Genomic DNA, 24,871 nt, shown 5'->3' on the forward strand with positions numbered 1-24,871 from the left:
ATCACCAAGAAACAGGAGCATTAATAACAAGGGCTTTTAGTAATTTGAAAAAAGCCAAGGAAATTTTTCGTAAATATTAAAATTGCACGTACCATAAAACATCAGTTTCGATTGCTGAAAACACAAAATCAATTGTTACAAAAAAAATCTGAGTGTGTTATAAATCAAGTCAATGCTCAAAGGAGATTGAATATTGAAAAAAAAAAAAAAAAAAAAAAAAACAGGGAAAGACTGATCCCTATCATACAAACAATAAGATTTTGTGGAAGACAGCAAATCGCACTAAGAGGTCATCATGACAGTGGACGTATAAGCCTAGAAGAGCCAGAAAATAATGACGGAAATTTTCGATCACAGCTGAGATACAGAGCAAACAGTGGCGATAATGACCTAAAAGACCAGTTAATGAACAGTGGAGGGAGGAGCATGTACACTAGTTCTTTTATTCAAAACGAGCTCATTAACACGTTTGGTCATTTAATACAATTACAAATTGTGAAAAATGTCAGGAATTCTATTTTTTATTCCGTTTTAGCAGATGAAACAACTGACATTGGCCAAATAGAACAGTTTTCTCTTTGTGTACGGTATTTTGAAGACCAGTCATACAATATTAGAGAAGATTTCCTAACTTTTGTCCCCGTTTATGACGTAACTGGTGCAGGCTTAGCTAACACAGTGTTAGAGACCTTGTCAAATTTAGGGCTTGACTTAAAGAAAATGAGAGGTCAAGGATACGATGGCGCTGCCACGATGAAAGGGCAATTCAGAGGGGTACAAGCTGCTATCAAAGGAAAACTACCACTAGCTTTGTACTCACATTGTTCTTCACATAGTCTAAATTTGTGTTTGTCAGATTCAAGTAAAATTTCTTCTATAAGAAATTGTATGGGCGTTATCAAAGAAGTCTGCGGATTCTTCCATATGTCAGCCAAAAGAACTGAAATATTGAAATCAACGATATCTGACTGTTGTCCTGAACAGAAAAAAAAGAAACTTATCTCAATATGTGAAACACGATGGGTGGAAAGGCACGACTCAGTGATTTTATTTAAAGAGATTTTAGAACCAATTCTCCTCTCTCTTTTGAAAATAGAAGAAGAATTAAGTGACTCAGCACCTAAGGCTCATGCTCTTAGTAGTTCTATCAGTCAATTTTAATTTCTTGTTAATATTTTTTTTTTTTGAGCCAGATGCTGTCAACTACACATAACTTATCTGTGAACCTTCAAAGAAAAAACATAGATCTTTCTCAAGCCATTGCAAATGTTACAAGTGTCTTAGATCTGCTATCTAAACAAAGGGAAAATGCCAATGACAACTTCAAATCCCTGTATGCTCAAGTAAAGGAATTTTCTACAAAACTCGACATTAAAGAAGAGATTCCTAGAGTTTGTCGCCTTCAAACAGCCCGCAGCAACGTTCCTTACAGCACAGAAGAAGAATACTACCGACGAGCTGTTTATGCACCTTACCTTGATGATTTTTGTAATTCACTGAAAGAACGCTTTGAATCTCACAAGGATACAGTTGCATCCTTACAACAAATCCTTCCAGGATTTTGTATCAAAACAGATTTATGTTCATTGGAAGCTGCTTTCAATTTCTACGAAGATGATTTGTCACATAGAGAGGTCGTGCAAAGTGAGTTTATGTTGTGGAAAGAAAAGTGGAGTCAGGAAAAATCAGAAAATCTTCCCAAAATAGCCATTAGTTCTCTAGAAAAGTGTGACAAGACTTTCTTCCCTAACATTATTATAATCTCTTGAAACTGTTAGCAGTTCTGCCTGTTTCTGTCGCAACCGTAGAAAAAAGCTTCTCAAGCTTAAGAAGATTGAAGACTTACATAAGAAATACCACATCAGAAACTAGGCTTAATGGATTAGCATTACTTTCGATCCATAGAGACATTAAAATAAGCGATGAAGAAGTACTTGATAAATTTGCTAGTAAACCAAGAAATCTGGACTTCGTTTTGTAAACGTTACATAAAAAGCAAATTTTTAAAATGTATTTACATCATTACACTTTTTTATAGCTCAAAAATAATAAACCAACATTATTTTCCATTGTACAAAATTTACTTTTGTTGGGTTGTTGGGACAAGAGGGAAAACAAATCTTTACTAAAAAAAGGTAACACATTAAGTAAAAAAGAAAAAAGTAAAGGGAAAAGGGAAATTAATATAAACGTGAATACAATTAAATTTTAAATACGCACGTTTTTCAAAACAACGTGTTATTATATTATAAAAAATCAATGCAGTTCTGTTATAAAAATAACCGAAAACATAAATAAATAGAAATAATAAATATATTGTTTAGTCCTAAAACTTTCCTTAAAACCCTTTGTAAACTTACATAATCATTAAATGATATTGATTAAAAAAAAAGCAAGCATAAATGATGGTAAGCTCGGTCATATTGGGCCCCCCCCCCCCCCCCCCCAAAATTATAACCTATATTCGCTACTGCTACCGACATATGTCTTCGGAACGCACTTCTTTTTGTTATTATACATCTCAAAATTTATAATTTCATACACAACGTTTATAAAAACGAATTCTTACTTACCTCATTTAATCTATTACAAACCTCTTGTAATATACGTGTATTAGTAGAAGAACCAACGTAACATGCAAACCTTAGGTAAACACTGGTAGAGAATTGTTTGGAATAACTGTAATGCTATGCATATACTGACAATGTAAGAAACTTCCAATTTTATTAATTGTTTGCATAAGAATTAATAATTTTTAAAAAATCATAGAATAGGCCTTTATAGACTGAAAACCTTTCACGTAGTTTCAAGTCGTGTACATAAAAGTTTTTTAATATATATAATTACCAAATATTGTTGAATATATTTAACATTTTTATACATGTTACAACACACATATAATAACAAACCTATATAGTATATAAAAAGACAAACGCCAAATTTTAGCATTTTGTATTTCTTTTCTCTGTGTGAATAAAATAACAATTCTTAAGGGCTCCGCCTACCTGGTCACACAGACGGTGTGCAGAGCTTCAGGAAAAACAACGCGATTTCAAAACTACTCAAGATATCCGAGTGGGGCCTATTTACGAATAGCATTTAAGAGTTCGCTGAGGACCGATAAGTACTTTTAATTTCGGATTAAGTTTTTAAACTGTATTTTTAGAAGCGTTAAAATGCCTAAAACGCGTGTTTTCAGAGTAATTTTTAGGCATAAAACAATCAGTACAGATTCTTGAAAGCACTTAAGGGGCTTGCATAACACCTTTATCTTCATTTCTCCGCCATATAATGTTACGGTCACCGCTCAAATTTCACAGTTATCCTGTGACGACGAGACGAATGCGCGCCAGTTCAGAGACTTGCGTTTAGAGGCTATACCGCGCTGGAAGCACCAGCGAGCGTCGCGCTTATCATCCCGCCTCACTAACACACATACACCCCTGACGAGGCGGGCCCCTTAACGTAGTTGCTAATACTGTACTATATTTCTAAAAAAAAATTACGAAAAGCCCTGACATCGTCACCATAACAATGATAAATTTGCAAAATAATTAAGGCACATTTTTTAATGCTACGAAGCACACTCTTAAGAGAAATGTTTTAAACTTATGTTGGGATGTAACTAATATATTAAAAGCATTCTGAAACCGTTACTTTGAGGGAATCCTTAATATACCGAACACCATACCATCCTTTAATCGAGTACGATTTTCGCTTCTTAAGACCCATTTGTCTTCAAAATGCACTGTACTGTGTAAGTAATAAATCAGTCTTAAAATCAGTTAATTATTTTATCTTCCTATTTCGTATTCTAATTGAGATAAATATCAGATAAGCATGTGTTACTTGTATCACGACATCAAGGTATTATTTATCAGTAATTAATATTTCATTTTATCTTTTTGTTAACTAATGTGCATAGGGCAGTGCACTAGACATCACTACCTGTGTGTAGTGTTGCGTTACACTTTTTAACGCATTAGAGTTTACATAAAATGATAAATTCAAAATTTCTTTTAAAAGTATAAATATCAGCGATCAATTTAATTAATGTCCAGTATAACTCAGTCAGTAAAACATTCGGAAATATGTATAGGACCTGTTAACCTAAATATTTGTTAACAGTTAAACTGAACTAAGATGTGTTAGAGTGGTTTTTTCTCTGTCCGTATATTAGAGGTATGGAACATCAATAAATATAGTTTAAAAAACTAAAGAAACATGCTTTTAAAGATTATCAAACTAAAAAGTTAAAAATAATTTTAAAATTTAATTTATGACAATAGTATATAAGCAATACTAGTATAAATGAGAAAAAAAGCTTGAGGCGCTTTGTGCTATATTTTTTGTATATTAAGCGCCCCATGCTTTTTTCTCATTTATACTAGTATTGCTTATATACTATTGTCATTAATTAAATTTTAAAATTATTTTTAACTTTTTAGTTTGATAATCTTTAAAAGCATGTTTCTTTAGTTTTTTAAACTATACTTATTTTTAACTTTTTAGTTTGATATTCTTTAAAAGCATGTTTTTTTAGTTTTTTAAACTATATTTATGTATAATAAATTATCATAGGGAAATGAGTTACTGACACTACCTATTACCATCTGAGATAACTATTTGGAGTTGAAACGTCACAAAGAAATGGTAAAGTCTCTCCGAATCATTTACAGTTAGATGTATGGATATAATCTTAGAATTTACCAGAAGAAAAGAAAAACATTCTTTTTTTCCGGCGTGGCCGGGAGTAGAACCCACGATCGCTGAATCCGTAAGCTGACGTCTCAGAAGTCGCGCGCCTTAGACCACTCGGCTAACTAACATGATGAAATTAGTGGGACATTTTACAGTGATGAGTCACTCACTCTTAGTCGAAAGAGTTACAGACGGACAGACAAACAAACATACAGGTGAAGCTAATATAAAGCATGTAATAAAATACGCATCTGTCGCTCATTTACTTTAAATACAGAATTATAAACTACATATTGTGAAAACATTCTGCAGCAGTTTTTGCTGAACGGAAAAACACGGATGAGAAGACAGACGAAATGTGTTTGGTAAGTGATTTTTCGTCAAATGAAATGGAACAGGACAGTGCTTATCAGAATGATTTTACAGAACTACTTTTGTGCAAGGAAATGTATTTTACAAAGACATTTCAAGAGAAATCACCTTTAAATGAAATAGATCTTGCTGACATGGAAGAAATAGACTTAGATTTAGAGGCCAGGCCCCTTTCAAGTGACGAAATTTCTCTTGAAGGGCTGAAATATGTTTCTGGCTATATAGCTCACCGTTTCAGAAATAAATATCCTGACCTTGGCACTACGGATTTCAATTCGGAGGACGATAGCTGGATACATGTACAATCAAAGGGTAACTTAAAATGTCCCACTAATGAATTTTTTGAATTAATAAAGATCGCTGAAATGTGTTTTGATAATATTCATGGCAGCAATATGTGCAAAAAAGAGCGGATTTTTGAATCACTGACTAAAATTATTTGCGGAACTACTGAAAATAAATATCCAGAAGAAGTTATATACTGTTTTGTCAGGACAAGAACGTATATGCGTATCAAGTATTTGAACATGAAATATTTTAACGAACAAGACCAAAAACGCAAAGTAAGAAATAAGATGAGGAAAACTACCCTCTAAGATTTTTCAGTGTGATAGTGTCCACTTTCCTTCACCATAATATGTATGTTCATAATTTATTTACGATGTTTTTTAATTACTATATTTAAGGAAAGCATTTATTGTGAATATCGCAGCAATTATGTAGGGCTTAAGGTATTTATTGTATTCCAAATATTGAGTATGTCATTTTTATTGCCTTTATTAAAAATAATGTATATATTAACAATGTAACAAAATTGCGATATTTTTGTATTGCTATTGCAATTTCGTTTCTTGTAAACATTATTGTAGACTTTTTCATATTGAAATTAAATTTGCTATAGGGTTGTTTGTATTTTAATTTTACAGTTATAAGATTTTTTATATGTTGTTTACTGTTTACAAACATTTGAAAAATATTTCCTTAAACATATTTCCATTTCCATGGCAATAGTCTTGTTAGCTTTTCGGGTAACTCTTCTACATGGATGATAAGATGGTGCGACATCTAAAACATATCACACCACCTTTACATAACTATAAAACTAAGAGGTGTTTTCTTTACATAATATTAAAGCACAATGTTTCCTTGTGGCGTAGGTGATTTAGAATTTCCATTTATCTAGAAAAATGGGCTTTCAGAATGTTTTTTAACACACGGTGTTTGGGAAGGTTTTTGAAGAAAAAAATTGACTACGCGTTTTATTTTTTTGCAGCTGAATTCGGGCACTTGCATGAAATATAATTAATCCGTAGGAAGCGCAATGGTTTAAAGTATTGATGTTGAAGATTTGAAAAGATTTATTGAAATAGTGTGAGAGAATGAGCGAGTTGAGTGAGAAGAATGCGGGAGTGGCCACATGACGTCTGCGCAGTTGCGGACAAAAAATAATCCATTCTGCCTCCCCATGGCGAAGAATGAGTGAAAGAGAAACCTGATAAACATTCCCCTCCTCCGGGCACGATAGAACCAAGGAGCATGTAAGAAGATCTGGAGTGGACATGTGTAGGGCGAGAGCGAAGCCAGCCGGTTGCGAAGAAGGGTTGAAAAGAAAGAGGAGGAGAGCGTATTTCTACTGCAAACGCAGCCCCAGCCAACTTGTCCTTGAGGTTTGAGTGGCGCTGGTGTGCAGCTACAATGGTGATTTCCTGTAGCGCATATGGCTGTACAAATCGATGGAATTCCAAACCGGATGGCGTTACTTTTCACATGTATTAAAGATTTTTTTTTCATTTGTTAACTAAATTAATTCCCAAATCTTTTGAAGCATCAGAAAAAAGTGGCAAATGTTTTAAACAGTAGTAACTAATCTTCTAACTTTTCGAAAAACCTAAGAAAACTATTTAACAAAGAGAAGTAGTTTCAGTTGTATAATTCTTTACTTTTTCCATAGATTTCCAAAACGTGACGATCAACGACAGATCTGGGAAAAAGCGACAAAGCGGAAAAATTGGACTGCGTCTCCGAACCATGCATTGTGTACAGTGCATTTTGAAGACAAATGGGTCTTAAGAAGCGAAAATCTAACTCGATTAAAGGATGATATGGTGTTCGGTATATTAAGGTTTCCCTCAAAGGAACGGTTTCACAATGCTTTTAAGATATTAGATAAATCCCAACATAAGTTTAAAACATTTCTCTTAAGAGTGTGCTTCGTAGCATTAAAAGACGTGCCTTAATTATTTTGCAAATTTATCATTGTTATGGTGACGATGTCAGGGGTTTTCGTATTTTTTTTAGAAATATAGTACAGTATGTATTAGCAACTACGTTAAGAACTGTTATTTTATTCACACAGAGAAAATAAATACAAAATGCTAAAATTTGGCGTCTGTCTTTTTATATCCTATATAGGCTTGTTATTATATGTGTGTTGTAACATGTATAAAAATGTTAAATATATTCAACAATATTTGGTAATTATATATATTTAAAAACTTTTATGTACGCTACTTGAAACTACGTGAAAGGTTTTCAGTCTATAAAGGCCTATTTTATGATTTTTTAAAATTATTAATTCTTATGCAAACAATTAATAAAATTGAAAGTTTCTTACATTGTCAGTATATGCATAGCATTACAGTTATTACAAACAATTCTCTACCAGTGTTAAGCTAAGGTTTGCATGTTACGTTGGTTGAGTAAGTAGACTGGAACATGAACATGATATTGAAAAGACTTCTAACTTCTACTAATACACGTATATTACAAGAGATTTGTAATAGATTAAATGAAGTAAGTAAGAATTCGTTTTTTATAAACGTTGTGTATGAAATAAAATTTGAGAAGTATAATAACAAAAAGAAGTGCGTTACGAAGACATATGTCGGTAGTGTTACCCACTGAAACATTATTCCCACTTCAACTCTCTGTAAAAATAAAAGTATTGGGTTGAATGCGTCTAGAGTGGTATATAAATAAAATTTGAAGCTTCTTCCTAATTTCATTCGCAGGTGTCCCCCACCTATAGTTGCAAACAAAAATTTTTCCTCGATGTTGAAATTTACTCTGCGTATTCACAAAAAAATTTGGCAGTAAATAGGTATTTAATTTTTAAAACTGAAAGTATTCATGTTTCGAAAAAAAATATTAAAGCGGTGTGGGGAAGAATGTTTACAGATAATCCAGTAAAATTTTCAGTTTGATTGTTTTTATAGTTTCGGAGCTGTTGCGAGTTTAGTTTGGAGGATTTTTCCGCCGCGCGAGACAAGTTTGGCTCGTTTTCGTTTTCTTCCAGCGTAGGAAGCAGGGAACAAACGCCGATACCCGGCTTCACCTCGCATCCTTTGCTGGCCTTCCCTTGTCCTCTCCAGATGTATTACTGTATATTAGCTCCATGGATAGAACCTTATCGGCTGTGTGTTAGAGGGAGAGCGAGATACAACCTTCGAGGTTTTGTTAGTTCCCGCTAGATGGCAGGCCGCAGAGCGACCACCAGCGACACCCTTCCCGTATGAAGGCCATCTCGCCACTGACGAGCTGGAACTAAGCTCCTGACCTCCCTACATAGTAACGGTCACCCACATAGGCATCTAGACTCTTTAATGGTCATATGATACAAAATTCATTGTTTTCGGGCCTGTGACCGGTTTTTACCGTGCACAGTACCACTACTGCCCTCATTAATGTTACTGATAGCATACGTCATGCTATTGATAGGCGTGAAATAACGATCCTAACGTTGCTTGACTTTAGTAAAGCATTTGATTCAGTAGATCACAATCTTATTGTACGAAAAATGTCAATTCAATATAATTTTTCTCATAGTGTTTGTACATGGTTCAATTCCTACCTAGGTGGTCGTTACCAACGTGTCGTTCTCAATACCGAAGTATCCACGTGGCTCCCAATAGTAGCAGGTGTCCCTCAGGGTTCAATTCTTGGGCCACTTTTATTTACTATATTCATAAATGATCTACCTAAATGCTTAAAACATTGCCAATACCACATGTATGCCGATGATGTGCAAATATATATTCACGCAAAAGCAACCAATATCAATCAGTCAATTTGTTCTGTCAATGATGATCTCGATTCTGTCTCTAAGTGGGCAAAAGTTAATAAACTCAGGCTGAATGCAAATAAAACCCAAGCAATATTAATTGGTTCTCCTCAAAAGCTCACTGAATTAATTCCTAACAAATACTGTAACTTAACGCTCCAAGGAGTTGATATTCAGTTCTCTAACGTCGTAAGAAATCTGGGAGTCCTGATAAACACAACCTTAACCTGGAGGGAGCAGATAATGCAAATTTGTAAGAAGGTACATTTTTCCCTTCACTGCTTACGACGGTTAAAAAATTTGCTTCCACTTAGTATTAAAACCATGCTTGTTCAAACATTAATTATGCCCCACTTTGATTACTGCGATGTCCTCTTTCCTGATCTAACTGATAAACTAGCTAAGCGACTACAGAAGCTCCAAAACTGCTGCGTAAGATACATTTTTAACCTTAAATTACGTGATCATCTAACCCAATACTACCAGCAGTTAAAATGGCTCACTCTCGCACAAAGACGCAAAATGCACATACTTATCCTTGCTTATAAGGTGCTGCAGCAGGTATCACCTCATTATATGTCAGCCGGTATTAATTACCTACATAGTTACCATAGCCATGACACGCGATCCACACGCAACCCAATGCTATCTATCCCAGTGCACTCATCCAAATGTCTGTCGGGATCTTTTGCAACCGTGAGTAGCAGGCTCTGGAATAAATTAGACCAAGCGACAAGGCAAACAAAAAATCTAGCATCCTTTAAGTACAGGCTGAAAAAACATCTTTGTAACAACTGCTTACCATGACCACTTCACTGCTACCCTACTGCTTGATTCTGTGTGTGAATGTGCGAGTGACTGGTTTTAATGTAGTAGCACCTAATGTTTTTTTTTTCTTTTTTTTTTTCGGTTTTGATACTTTTTGCTGTATGTTTAATTATTTTCCTTTTTATGTATGTCTATGCTTAGTCTTTAATTACTTTATAATTAGTTATGGTTGAATATTTTGTAATAGTTAATATTTGAACATTAAGTTAAAATTTTAATTTGTTCTCTTAATATTTAGTCTATATCATGCTTAGTTTTTAATATTCAAATCTTTGATGTAATTGCAGAAAAGTGGTTAAGTGTAAGAGAAGGCGTAACGCCTTAACTTCGCCACCAATAAAGACGATAAACAAACAAACAAACAAACACCAATCGCCTTAAGCTGGGTGCAAAATTGAAAAACAAAAAAATAATGGTAACCTTAAAGCTGGACACAGTTGAAAAAAATAACGGTACCCTTAAAGCTGGGCACACAGTTGAAAAAAATTACGGTAACATTAAAGCTGGACACACAATTGAAAAAAATAACGGTAGCCTTAAAGCTGGGCACAGAGTTGAAAAAAATAACGGTAACCTTAAAGCTGGGCACACAGTTGAAAAAAAACGGCAACATTAAAGCTGGACACACAGTTGAAAACAATAACGGTAACAGTAAAACTGGGTGTACAAGAACTGACCGCCATGTTTTCCAACCTACTGATTCACAACGCATAAGATGGTCGTGCGCATAGAAGAACAATGAATTTATTTTATTTCTGTTACGAACGCATGGCGCAACAGCCAATGAGAGTAGAGCAGAATACCATTTTGGCGGGACTAAAAAACTGTTTATAATTATTAATACTATTGTAGCAAGTAATTGTCGAGATATTACAGTCCTCATGTGTATGTAATTCCTGCTTTAAACATAAACGATTGCTATTGCTTATAAAAGTTACCAGCATTAATATAAATAAATAGTAACAATGTTTCGTGGGTAGAATTGTAAGTTAAACATTTTACATAACCAAAATTAATTTATACGTTTAAAAATTGCGTTCGTGAATTGCTACTCAGGTGAAGTGGGGTAATAATTTGGTAATTAATATAGTTATTTACTAACACTACCAACATATGTCGGATACATCGTGAAATGTCGGCTGAAATTATCAGTAATATTTCAATTGTAAACATATTTCGCATAATTCCTGTGCGCAGCCGTGTGCTTGGGCTACTAGGCACTCGCTTATGTCTTAATTGTGAACCAAACTTTTCCTGCCAAAGATATGGCTCCCATGACGTCACATTTTCGGGAGTAATATGTGCCTTGGTATAGGTGCGGGGGGCAGTCTGCTGGTAAATATTACGGAGAAAGAATGTTTCGCCACCTTTTACAACAACAGTCACATAGGATCAATCGTCTGATGTAAGTGCTGTACTATCAAAATAATTTTAACTATTCAATAATTTTTATAAATGTTATCATTTTGAAAATAAGTATTTTATAAAATTTTCTTTTTTGGATCAAAATTGTAGATTACAAATTCGATAACGATAAGTGCATTTTTTATTCAGACATATTTTTAGATACTCTTTTTTAATATCTTAAAATTTTTATTAATGTATTTAAATTGCCCTTGGCGGGTTCTAACCAAGTACTTAATACTCAATGACATATGCACTTTTTAAATGTTTTTTTAATTTTAAAAATCATACTTAAATAATATTTTATCAATTTTTTTATTTCCAAGATGGCTATCACGATGACTATCGTGCTTTACCGGTGACTGTTATAGGAAATAATTAACCATTTTGGGAAATACTAAGCTGCGTTTGGGGATTTTGATTATTTTTTATTTATTAGTGTGAAATTTCCCCTCAAAATGGGATCTTTTCCCTACAAAAAGGGAAATATGTCATATTTAAAACGTTTGGGTTAATTTTAAAGAAAAATGGGAAATTTTTAATTTTGTCGCCGTGATGTCACAAATCCAAGTGGGTGATTATTCCAAAAAAATAATCACCTAACCGGAACTCAGCTGTCTGACAGGCTAAGATATAAGAACTAGCACTATTCAGTATGGGTTGTGAGTACCGAAATTTGGTTACTACAATCCTACATTTGTCTCAATGCACATTTAGTTATGCAACATCAATTTTGTACGAAATAATGAATAATTGTCTCGGGGAACATAAAATAATAATATTTACTATTTCTAAATAAAATTTTTAAAAAATAGTTCCTATTCAAAGTTCCATTCAGGAAAATTTACTGAAAAGACTGGACTTAATTTCAATGCTATGAACGTAGAGACGAAGAGCCAGGAAGCTATTTTATATAAATATATATGTATATATGTATAAATACGTCCATAGGAGTCATTAGTTCTACTTTATATGTATTGCGTGTAAGTTCATATTCATTTCAAGACGTGACCAAGAAAACATTTATCTCCATGAGAGGTCTAAAAAAATTTTTCCACAGCTTTTTAAATACAGATTTTCCTTATTCATTAATATATATTGTATCTTATACTTAAATTTGAATATATAATATAACCGTACATATACATTATATGGTATATTCTACTTGATTTAGTATTATATACTTCCATACTTGTCAGTTAGTCGTATTATTTTTCAGTGTTACACATATAGTTGGTTCAATATAAATTAGAACTTTTTTTTTTGCAGTTGATTGGCGCACAACAAATACGACTCACATCATCCCATTGTCTGGCTTGGAATTTCTTGACGGCCTTCAACAAATATGCATTCAACAGACTGTGGAGTTAAACGACTGTAAGTAAATGAATGCCTGTATAATTTCTTGCATCATTGGTCCTTATTACGTATTTTTTTACAAATGCTTAGCTCGAGTCTACATTATCACGTGGTATTCAACTGTAATAATACACAGGCAGTATTGAAATTCGATGACCGGTATTAACTTAATAACTTTCGACGATAGGAAGGTTTTCATAACAATGCATTGTGTAAGATGAGAACATTACGAATGCTTTGTTCCTTTACACAAAAGGTTTAAGTCCATATTTGTAGCAAAAAAAAGTGTTTAACGCCGGGAAAACTATATCAAAGTTCGACACGGCATTTTTACAACAAGAGAGATCCAGTTCTATGTTAATGTGTAAACAAAGGTTCTTTGCAAAAGATTCTTTTTTTTCTGATTTGTTTTGGACTTAGTCGTTCTGGAATGAAAGACTAATTTTTTAGAAAGGCTATGTATACATACGAGTTTGCCTCTGTTTTGCATTCAAATGTAAGTAAAATCAGGGACGTGTCAGATAGTATCTATAAGAAATTAATTTAAGTTTTTGATTCGTAGATGAATGTTGCACTAAAGTGACTACAATGTTTGAGTTAAACTATTTGTTTTTAACTATTAGCTCAATGAAATTTAATCCAACTCCAAGATATATCTAAGTTTAGACGTTGGACGTTCTTGTAAGTACAGATTTCATCTTCGATGTTATGCCTGTAACGTATCTGGATCCTATAAAGTGGCTCTCCGTGAATGCGCATAACTGGAGACATGATTTTATGTTTTCTTGTCCAGTTTCGTTTTTTTTTTTTAAATTGATTGTCTGTAAAGTCGGTTTACGGACGATAGTTTAACGTGACAACGCAACATCATAACAAAACATTGATGAAATTATTGCATACTTTTATGAATAAAATTGAATCATTTTTATTGAATTATTACTATTTTGTATGGATACAAAGGAGTGAAATGAAATCTACAATTTAATTGTAAATTTACTTTTACTTGCACTCATTAATTAAAATATGTTTATTACTTTAACGAAGAGATTGTTTTAACTATAACTTTGATACATGTTTGCTATTTAAAGTCTTACAATCTGTGTTATTCTGTTAAGGATAGGACGATGGTAGGGAACGAATGGGAGTGTTTCAAGTTTAATGTGCCTCGAAAAAGCCATACCGATGGTTGTTCCAATCGAGTGGAAGAGAGATAGATGCGGCGCAAGCGTACAATGAGCGTAACGGGACACAGTGTAACGGGACAATGTGCGTAACGGGAAACTTTTTCGTGCTTGCAACCGGCGTTCATCGATTTATTAGACGTTGTTACGTCAAAAACGTTTTGGTGTTATGGTTTTTTTTAATTTATCAAATGTATTTTGACGCTTCAGGCCAGACATAACAACTTAAAGACAAGCAAGGGGCATGCGGTGTCAGAACAAATTTATTCAACCTCAATATCACAGCACATATGGAGCAAGTTCAAAACAAGCAAGCTTCGTATGTTTCAGACGTCACTCGCCGTATTCAAAATGGCGTATGCGAGATACTGTGAACAACCAATGCCAAATATCTAAGTATCACTCACTTCAGAGTATTAACAACAGGGACATCATTGAACCTTTTCAGAATATGCCAACCGCGGGCAAAACCCTTCATTATTGGCAGAGAAAGAAAGCTTGGGTTTTTTTTAATACTTGGCTTTGAAGTGCACGCAACCCAAAATAATACACTGTTAATAAAACATTAATTAATATTTTTACATTTAAATAGTCCGAGCAAATAAGAATAAAAATACCGGCGTAAAGTACAAAATGCAGCATCATTACTGTATGAATCTACTTCAAGTCAACGTGCCAGATTAAACAAAGATTAAAAATATCCAAAATCTCTGTAAGCCTTCACAATAATTTACGATTACTAAAGCATTAATAAAACACATTTAACAGAAGGAAACACATGATTGACAAACATATTTGACATAGACCAACTAGTAAACAGCATTCCGTAATATGGACGCTAATACTGAATAGTAACTCGCCTTGTGGATATTCGTTGGGCGGACGAGTTGTCCGTACGAGTCTGACAACTGCAGTAGTTGGCACCAACGCGAGTCCACGACTCGCTGCAAAGGCTGGGGTGAAGTCGCAGCTCTAGTCGATCACTCGTTCTGCACAGCTCCACTCGCCGCAGAAACGTCTTCCTCGGCTCGCTACCCTCGTAGCCAGTAACCCAGACGAGTCCCGCCTCTTCCACCCTCAGTCTTCGTGCCTGCACTCTCTTACAAACAAACTCGTTCAAGCAACGTCTGTGCATGGCGGACCAACGGTTCGCAGCTCCAAGAATTCTATCACATTGAGTAACACTACTATATTGTAGAGTGCGACTACCAAACTCTTGTAATCGCCAGTCACAGTCGGGGGAACATGTCATAGCATTGGGATGCCAGTTCCGACACAACACTCGCTATGCCACGCCAGCCACTTGCTCCAAGCCAACGCCTTCTCGAGTCCCACTCGCTCACTCATCACACGAGTAATTTCAACCAATCGTCCAGCGAGTGAAACTACCGAGACCTCCAACAGCGCCTCGTATTGCCATCATTCCTGTCCTCGGGAGTGTAGCGGCTTACCGCAGCAGAACACGGTGTCCTCCGAAGCGTAGGGCGCTGGGGCAGCGTGTCTGTCTTGCTGTCAGGTGTTGCTGCTGCTCAGAGCTGGCAGGGGTTTATATAGTCCGTGTGCCGACGTTTCTCGGCTTCCAGAACAGTCGAGTAGAAACTGGTCTTGAGCTCAGTACTTCCGCTCCACGTGGCGGCTGATTAGTCTAGCACTTTCGAGGCACTGCAGGCAGTCTAACTCACAGGGACGAGCTGTGTGCTGCCAGGGCGCAGACTTCAGGGATAAAACAAGTCCGGTATTGGAAACACACGCTTCTGCGTCATTACGTTCCGAGGTCACGGGACCCATGTATAAAAGTGTTAGTTTATATACATGTTTGGCACTCAACTGTTTATAAGTATTTATTCGCTAAAACATTGTAATACTAAATGCAATACATAATAACTTTTTACAATCAAATAATTTCTAATATGCATTTCTAGGAAATAATTACACTGATTAATAAAAATAAAAATAGGCCATTAGACATATGGGTGCTTAAATATACGGACGTCAGGAATGTAAAAATGAGTAAGTAAATAAAAAAAAAATTTTCCTTTCCATTATGTCGAATCCTTTTTGTTACAAACGTCATGCTACATAAATAACACTCATTAAATATAATAATTTACACAATTATATTTTTATTCGATTTGAAGTTTTGTTAGATATGTGATTGATTTCATGATTTTAATTGCATTTTTGTGCTATATTGTGTATTTACATACTCTTCGGTGTTATTTCAGTTTATTTACAATACACCGTTAAATCTTATCCCCATCTGTAACTCTCGTTACGGTGGTCTAGGATTGGTTCTCAGACGAATATGGATCCAGATTTTGAAACAAAAGTAAATATAAGGGATGTTTCGACGGAAAGTGTGTTTTCTTGTGCAATATTTTTTTTATCAAATCCCTACATTGTTACTGTTCCTCCAGTTCTGGATGTCAGTCACAGAATATTAGTAGGGACACCTGTATTTCGCGATTTAATTTCATGTCAAGGTATTTCACAAAACACTGTAGCTTTCTCTAAGAGTCATGGCAAATTGTGAGGGTGCAGCAGTACGGTGACCACATTCTCATTGGCCCCGTCAAGAGCGGGACGACACCTCTCACCGACCTCAGCCAATAACCACAGGAGAAAAGCTACAGTATTTTGTGAAATACCTTGACACGAAATGTATTCGCGAAATACAGGTGTCCCTAAATATTAGTATTCAGTAGGATACAAACATTTTTCACAACACTGGTGTTTTCTGTCAGACTTGTGATGGCGCGTTAAAAAAGAACTCTTAGTGAAATTCTTATCGCAAGTAATTCCAAAATCTTGCATTTAAATCAAACAACCAAGATAATTTTTGACATGACATGACATGACATGACATGAGTTTTGCACCAAACCTCTATTGTTTATCTGAAACAATTACAAATTCTTGAATAAATCAATTAATAAACAATTTCCAATAACAAATTTAAATAAAATTTGGTAACCACTGGGTCGGTATACCTATACTAAGCATTTTCTTTTACTTAAGTGCCCTTGTCCACAATGCTTTCAAAGATTTTGTTCTTGACAAAAAAAATACTTACTAGAAAAATCTGAAGCTCATAGCTCTCAAAAAGCATTAATAATACTTAATATTCGTTGGCATTTGAACCTTGTTCACATTTTTTTTTAATTTAGCTCAAAAAATTGTGTAAAATACAGTCTAAGAATTCTTTGTTTTGTTCGTAGTTGACAGGAACTAGTGGTTACTAAAGTCTTAAGCATCATCATTCACAAAATTTGAAAATCCTCATTTGGTAAAAATGTGTAGTTACTCTCAAATTTTCCTGTCTAAATTTATACACTGGCTGATCAACACTTGTTTTCGAAAGTCGGAACTAATTTTCTAGCTTACTGCCTACTTGATTGTTAACGTATCTTTTCATGTAGAGTCGTTAAAGGTTAGGTATATTAAGAAGTGACTAGAGTTTTAAATGCTGTCACTATACGATGGCATTTTGATGTGTTTGCAGTATTATCGTACATCGAATCTGAAAACCGTTACTTAGTGAAGGCACCACAAGGAGGCGAAACTTTGTTTGTGGCTGCAGAAAAGTCTTCCTCGTTCCAACGAACTCTGTTCGGATCGAACAGAAGTTTTCAAATCGACTTCTACGACCAGAGCAGGCAAATGGCCTTCTACTTCAGCAGAAAGCTGCGGTGTACTTCTTTTTTGTGTGGTTGCTGTTTGCAGGTAATTACTTTCAGTTGGTTTGTTATTTAGTCTAGTTTAATTCATAATTTCTCTGCCCCGTCATCAGTAATGGTTGTCTCATCCAGCAGCCCTTGTGTTCAATTACGGCTGATTTCATAGGGATAGATTTTACCCCGAGGAATATTTTCATCACCATTTCTGTAAAGCATTTGGTGTGATTCCAAAGTACCTTCCGCATTCCCTCCATCATTGTGCTTTCTATTAATTATGAAGACAAATTTGTGTACCAGCCAAAAAATAATAATTATTGTCTTCAAAACAATGGCACATGCTCATATGGATTCATCTCATCCAAAAAAAAAAATTCTAAAAGAATGATAAATAACATTCTTCGGTCACTGTGTCCCATACAGAGGACGATGTGTTCACCTTTGTTTAATAATTGTAACAAAGGCTGTATGCCTTCGTAGTCATATTGTCCTATATCAGGTACGATACTTTTCAATAAGTACAGCTGCTGCACTCTGTAGCGTTACAACCAAAATGCCAGAAATTGATTGAATATACTGGTTTGGAAGAGACTCCAAATTAGGAAACTGACCTGAGAACGCCATTTTTTTTACAATAAATAGAAATAAATAATATTATAAAAAAATTATCTTCTTGAAGAAAACAATATAATGATAATACTGTAATAAGTAAAAAATGTCTACACTAAGCAGTTCATAGATAAATGTGCTTGTGAAGTACTGTCCTCTGTATGGGACTGTGTGAGTAGCATGAGGGAAATTTTATACTCCTGGGGGGGCCTGTAGTGTGAGTAAGTCCTAGTATGTATGCAATTATGTTCGCTCTCAGCAGGTAGCCTATTTGTTAGCGACTTTGTTCACTTGTGTGATTCTGAATGCGAATGCATGATTTTATAATCTATCAAGGCTCGACAACTGAACTAAAGACACAATACTTACAGTTTGGTCTTGGCCCTGCTGTTGTCATGCAGCTCTGTGAAAGAATTTCATCACAGAACAGCTTTTTATTTTTCGATAATTTTTTTAGCTCTTATTGGCTGTTTCAATGGCTGCAGCAGAGGAACATACATGCTGTAGGAACAGTTCGAACCGAATGATTTTCAAACCCTACCCTGGAATCTGATAAAGAAATAAAGAAGAAACCAACTCGAGGTTTCATGCAGGAAACAGTAAGCACTGACGGGATTGTACTAACAAAATGGTATGATAATTCGTGTGTTGTAGTTGGGTCTAACTTTGTTGGAATTGGGGGAAAAGATGTGTGCCACCGGTGGGATGAAAAAAAAAACAAAGAGTACATCCATGTTCAGAGACAAGAATGTGTCAAGTTATACCTTGCCAGCATGGGGGGTGTTGATAAATATGATTTCCTCATATCACTTTACAGAACTTTCATAAGATCCAAGAAATGGACTTTACGACTTCTGACCCATGCAATTGACATGTCTATCACAAACTCGTGACTCACATACAGGAAGGTTGCCAGCAGTTTGGGAGTGCCAGAAAAAAATGTAATGGATTTCATTCATTTTCGCCAGCATGTAGGGGAATCTCTAGTTTTGGCAGGCAAGACAGTAGACAAGAAGCGAGGTCATCCCTCTTCATCACAGCAAGTCCCTCCAGTTCCAAAGAAAAGGGCTGCTGTAATAAGGCTCATCGAGGATGTCAGATACGATGGCTTCAAACATTTACCCGAGTTCAGTCAGCAGAAGAATACTGCCAGGTGCAAGTGCCCTGGCTGTACAAGAAAAAACCTTCATCAGGTGTACGAAGTGCAATGTTCATATGTGCATAACACGGGAAGGAAACTGCTTTAAATTATTTCACACAAATTTAACTATGAATGTGTGAGATGAACTTGATAACTTCTGTATATATATATATATATGTATACACACACATATATATAAAATTATTTCTAACAAACGTCAACTATAGACACTGAGTTTTATGAACTTTAAAGCATTTTTAAATAGTATTTATTCATTATTAAATCCTAGTACTTTGTTTAAAAAATAATTTAAAAACAAAATATATTTGCATGGTGCTCACAGTGTCCTCTGTAGAGGACGATCCGAATTTTGGATTTCAGTATTCGTATCAAAATAATAAATACATCAAAATTTTTACAAAAAAATTTGAATAACATGTCTGCCAAATTTCATAATTTTTTACAAAAAAATGAATTTTCGTGATCGAAAAGGTTTTAACCTGAAATAATAATTTTAGTTGATTTTTTTTTTCCAAATCAGTAAACTTTGACTGCATATTAGTTGAAACTGTTTTCCACTCTAAAATGGAATCCTACAGTTTATTAAAACAGCTTAGACTCATTTTTTCTTTAATTTTCACTTTTTTTTGTTTATTCCAATAACTGAAGCACGTATTCCCAGTGAAGTTCACTGATATGCCAATGAGTGACAACTCTAAAACAGAACTTGAAGTTATCATTTCATTCGTTTGAATCCCGGAATGATAATTACAGTTTAGCTGGGTTTTTTTACTCAAGTTGTGTTACGGTAAACAGGGCGAGTCAAAATTCAACCAACAAACTTCAGCTGAAGGTTTATCACTAACAAATTAGTCGAGAACATTATCCAGACACTCACTCAGTGTTCCATATTCCTGCTCGAAATTCAAAGGCGCGTGCGTACCAGCCTAGGGAAGCATTTAATATCCTTATACGTATAAATATTTTCAGTTTCTTATTTTTGTTTGTATAATGAACTTGCAGCCGAACTTCAACAACACTGTAAAAAAAAAAGTGTACTTTTTACAATGAAAATCCTTGGAAGCCCAGTTGCCAACGATATCACTTGTAAAACTGCAAGACAGATATTTGTAAAATTGCCAATTGTACAAAGAAAGCTCTGCCTTACAATATTACAAGTGATATCGTTGCCAACTGAGTTTCCAAGGACAATCCTTGCCAAAGTACAAAAACATTTTTACAGTGTAGTCATAAATACACCCATTACCAATTTGGCACTTGAACACACAACCCCCAGAATTTTAAATTTCTAATTTATGTTTGATGGTTCTGATGGACGACGAGGTCATTAGACATGACCAAACGAAGGAAAAGGGAGGGGGGATGAAGGGCAAAATCCCCGGGGCTCGGTTGACTTTCCAAAAAAAAAAATAATAATAATAATGCATGAGTTTACCCTAATAATAGGAAGAAATTACAAGTGTATTGCTAATACAATTCATTAGTAACCTCACAAGTTATGCCATATGCGTCGGTCACATTTTATATTACGGCCAGTAACGTTTACAGCCTATAGATATTTTTTTTAATTTATACCTCTTAAGGTGCTTTATGAAAAAATGATGGGTGTGAATTGTTTACGGTGTGCGCGTATCATGCGACGAATTTTTCCAAGGATGAAAGAAAAAGGCTACATAATACCAAAAATAAAGACTACGTACCAAAAAAGACTACATATAAATTTAATTATAAATGATATATGTGCATTTAAATATTATTCTTTAGCGATTAATACTGAATAATGATCCATATAATTGATTGTGATTTTAAGATTTTCAGGTGTATTTTAAGGGTATTTATATATGTGTGGTTATGTTCCCATATGTATAAACTATTTGTTTTTTTATTATAAATTATTAACTTATATATTATGATTAAATAAATTAGAACAAGTATTCAGCAAGTTGTATATAATAGCCGATACTGGCATAATGTATTTCTTATGGGACTACAATTTTGTGGTGGATTCTTGTGGTGACTTGTCAATCGTCAGGAATTGGCCATGTTCGAGCGTAGCCGCCACTCGTTGACTATGATCAGGAGGTCGGCGGCCATTTTAGATGACTCCAAAACCGCCATCTTGGAATCCACTATGTTGGAAATAAGTAATTATTTTGCTTGAAATACGGAAAATTCTAAAAATCCTCAAAACATACGCTTATTAAAATAATTATTGATTATTTTGATGTATGTCCTTGGTTCGATACTTGACTAATGAAAAAATAATAATGTCCGGTAAACAAAATATACCTATTTATTACTTAAAATATAGCAGAAAATCATAAATCTGCGTAAGTTCCTCATCCATCAGCCGTCAGTAAGCTACCGATGCCATCTTCGCTGCCTTCTTGGAATTCTGTAAATTTAAAGCTAGAAATTCGGAAAATAATCAAAAAATTACTAAAAAAATTTCTTTTTAGAAAAATGATTTACTCGATCGATATTCGTCCTTGGTTCGATCACTGCTTGATGCAAAAAATAATAATTTAATCACAATTACAAAAGAATGATAGGTTTGAAAAAAAATTATTATAGAAATTATACAAGTTCCAATAAACAAGCAAATAACAAGCGTTTCTCAATGTCTACCGTCTTCTTAGAAGGCGAAGCGATTCCTTGCATGCCTTGACGTGTTTTCAGAGCATCTCCACGTGACAGTCGGTTAACCAGCTGCGTCCAATCAGTGGCCACACACATCCAGTTGGTGGCTAGGCAAGTCTATTCAGTGGCCAGGCACGTAATCGGTGACCAGCCACGTCCTGATGTACGCTATGCATGTCGGTTGGTTGGCCAGAAAAGCACGAAGAGTCGGTTGGACACACATCTAGCCCAGTCGATGGCCAGTCACAACCAGTCGGTTGCTAGGTGCGTCTATTCAGTGGCCAGGAACACACGTCCAGCAGGTGGCCAGTCACATCCAGTCGGTGGCTAGGCACGTCTATTCAGTGGCCAGGCACACACGTCCAGTAGGTGGCCAGTCACATCCAGTCGGTGGCTAGGCACGTCTATTCAGTGGCCAGGCACACACGTCCAGTAGGTGGCCAGTCACATCCAGTCGGTGGCTAGGCACGTCTATTCAGTGGCCAGACACACACGTCCAGTAGGTGGCCAGTCACATCCAGTCGGTGGCTAGGCACGTCTATTCAGTGGCCAGGCACACACGTCCAGTAGGTGGCCAGTCACATCCAGTCGGTGGCTAGGCACGTCTATTCAGTGGCCAGGCACACACGTCCAGTAGGTGGCCAGTCACATCCAGTCGGTGGCTAGGCACGTCTATTCAGTGGCCAGACACACACGTCCAGTAGGTGGCCAGTCACATCCAGTCGGTGGCTAGGCACGTCTATTCAGTGGCCAGGCACACACGTCCAGCAGGTGGCCAGTCACATCCAGTCGGTGGCTAGGCACGTCTATTCAGTGGCCAGGCACACACGTCCAGTAGGTGGCCAGTGTGCCGTTGTAATGTTTGTGGCACTTGCTCAACTTATTTATTTATAATTATTTTTTTCTTTTTTTTTGGGCGAACTGGTTTCCACACGTTTTCAGTTTTCTATATTGGTATTTGTTAATGGTAATATGTTATTTAAATATTTAAAAGTTAATTCTGAACGAAGTTGTAATAATTATAATTATGTGTAATTTAAATGTTTTAACACATCAATTTTTTTTTATTGTGTCAATGTATGTTTTGAATCTATTATGAATAATGTGTTTACAATTTAATTATTATAGTAAATATGTGAAGGTATATTTAAGAAATTATAAGTCAATCTTTTTTGTAATAGAATTAATGTATTATCGATCTTTTGATTTTCGAAAAGGTACTCTCTACGAGTGCCATGTTCAATGTCCTTCTTCGTCTCGCACTTGCCGACCACAAACGGTCTTTTCCAGCACCTTGACGCCATGTTTTCGTAGCACCAAAATTCCTTCTTGTGAGATTGTGAGCTTTTAAGATGCATTAAGCATCTACAACCGCACTAAGTGGTAAGTTTGGTTGTATTATTTCTTAAGAACGTAGGGAAATGTTTGTAACACCGGGCGTGTTAATATTCTTTGTTATTTTTATGTTAATTAGCGGTTCCACGATACCGGCCATGCGGTACACTTGAACCAACTTGTGCTGTGGTGTTGGGGGCCTGTCCCCGGCAGCCCGGAAGCAAAATGATGTGACCGCACCTAATTCAGGAAAGCCGACGACTATTTCATTATTTTTGGCATGAACTACTAACCTTTTTTTATCAACTCTACATAATGTGAAAATTTCATGGACTTAACCTCATCGGACTTCTCGTCAAACTTTGTCTTCTCTTCTATCTTAAAGAAATTTTTTTGAACCAATGTAACGTCTTATTTAATATATATAATTAACGAAATAATGTAACATGGACTAAAGATATTTTGATAATCAAAAAAAAAAAAAGAAATATGTTTTGTAAGAAATTCATGTAATATGATAAAGAAAATTTTTTTTTCTTCTCTCCTGGGGCCCCAAATAAGATAAAACTTAAACATAATAAAATCAGTATCATGTAAGAAATAATTTAAAATCCTAGTGATATTATAAGATGGTCAGGGTGTTGTTATTGAAAAAATAATTTACATAAAAAATAAATTATTCATCTGAAATTGTCCTTTTTTTTATTTAATCATTGAATAATACTCGTATACTTTATTGTGAGTGTGCATGACCAGTCAGCCCTGTTGATACTATAACTAACCCCTCCGCACATCGAAACACTTCATGAGCCTGGGTCCACGAGCTTTCAGCATCCGCCTGCCTCTGTTCATAACCTAAAAATTTATGAATGGAGGTAAGGTGTGGTGCAGTAATGGTAGCAGAGCCTGTGGTTCTGAAGTTGTTTTGATGTGCATTTGTGCATGTGTAGATTTTGTCTTGCATGTGCCCCTACCTCAACAGCGGTGCTATTCTGGAGGTGACAACAATTTCGGGTTAATTTGTTTTATTTTGTTGTTTGTTTATATTTTGTATTTTTTTAATCATGCCTTCGACGGTAGTACCAGAATTCCTTTTAAAGGATGAGTTGACATTTGAGTGTCAGTTGCGTGGTGTTCAGCACCAAGAAACCACAGCAGCTGTTTTGCGTAAGAAACTTCGCACAGCAATCAATAATGATGTACCTATTGTTCAAGATAATTTAAAGAGTATTGACCCCAATCATGAATTCAATGTGTGTTCGAGTAAAATTCTAGTTTTACAGGAGATAGTCACTAATTTGACTGATGATGAAAACTTTGCCCTTACCTTGCCCAGAGTCAGAAATCGTTTATCTCATTTGCACAGACGTGTTCAATTGCTTTTAGAGGTGCATGCCCCTGTATTGTCTGAGGTCCAAGTTGCCTCCTTACAAAATGTTATAATTGAGGTTAAGAGACTGTTAGATATTGTAAACAAGTCTGAAACAGAATTTTCACTCTTGCGAGATCTTACCCCTTCAGCCACTATGGCACAAGTTTGTGACCAAT

General features: G+C 35.3%; 1 protein-coding gene and 1 long non-coding RNA gene across 3 annotated transcripts in view; both read left to right on the forward strand.

Moving 5' to 3' along the window:
• The window catches only part of LOC134529114 (phospholipid scramblase 1-like), an 86,251-nt gene that overhangs the window by 37,919 nt on the left and 23,461 nt on the right, over positions 1-24,871 (forward strand). For both annotated transcript variants that reach the window (XM_063362868.1, XM_063362869.1), the window contains 2 exons: positions 12,635-12,742; positions 17,406-17,626. In XM_063362868.1, the coding sequence (XP_063218938.1) occupies positions 12,635-12,742; positions 17,406-17,626 (329 nt within the window). The remainder of the gene's footprint in view (positions 1-12,634; positions 12,743-17,405; positions 17,627-24,871) is intronic.
• Positions 23,195-23,811, forward strand: LOC134529115 (uncharacterized). Its single transcript, XR_010074464.1, has 2 exons — positions 23,195-23,371; positions 23,463-23,811. It is a non-coding gene; the product is annotated as an uncharacterized LOC134529115 (long non-coding RNA).

Source organism: Bacillus rossius, chromosome 2, assembly GCF_032445375.1.
Source record: "Bacillus rossius redtenbacheri isolate Brsri chromosome 2, Brsri_v3, whole genome shotgun sequence".
Lineage (NCBI taxonomy): Eukaryota > Metazoa > Arthropoda > Insecta > Phasmatodea > Bacillidae > Bacillus > Bacillus rossius.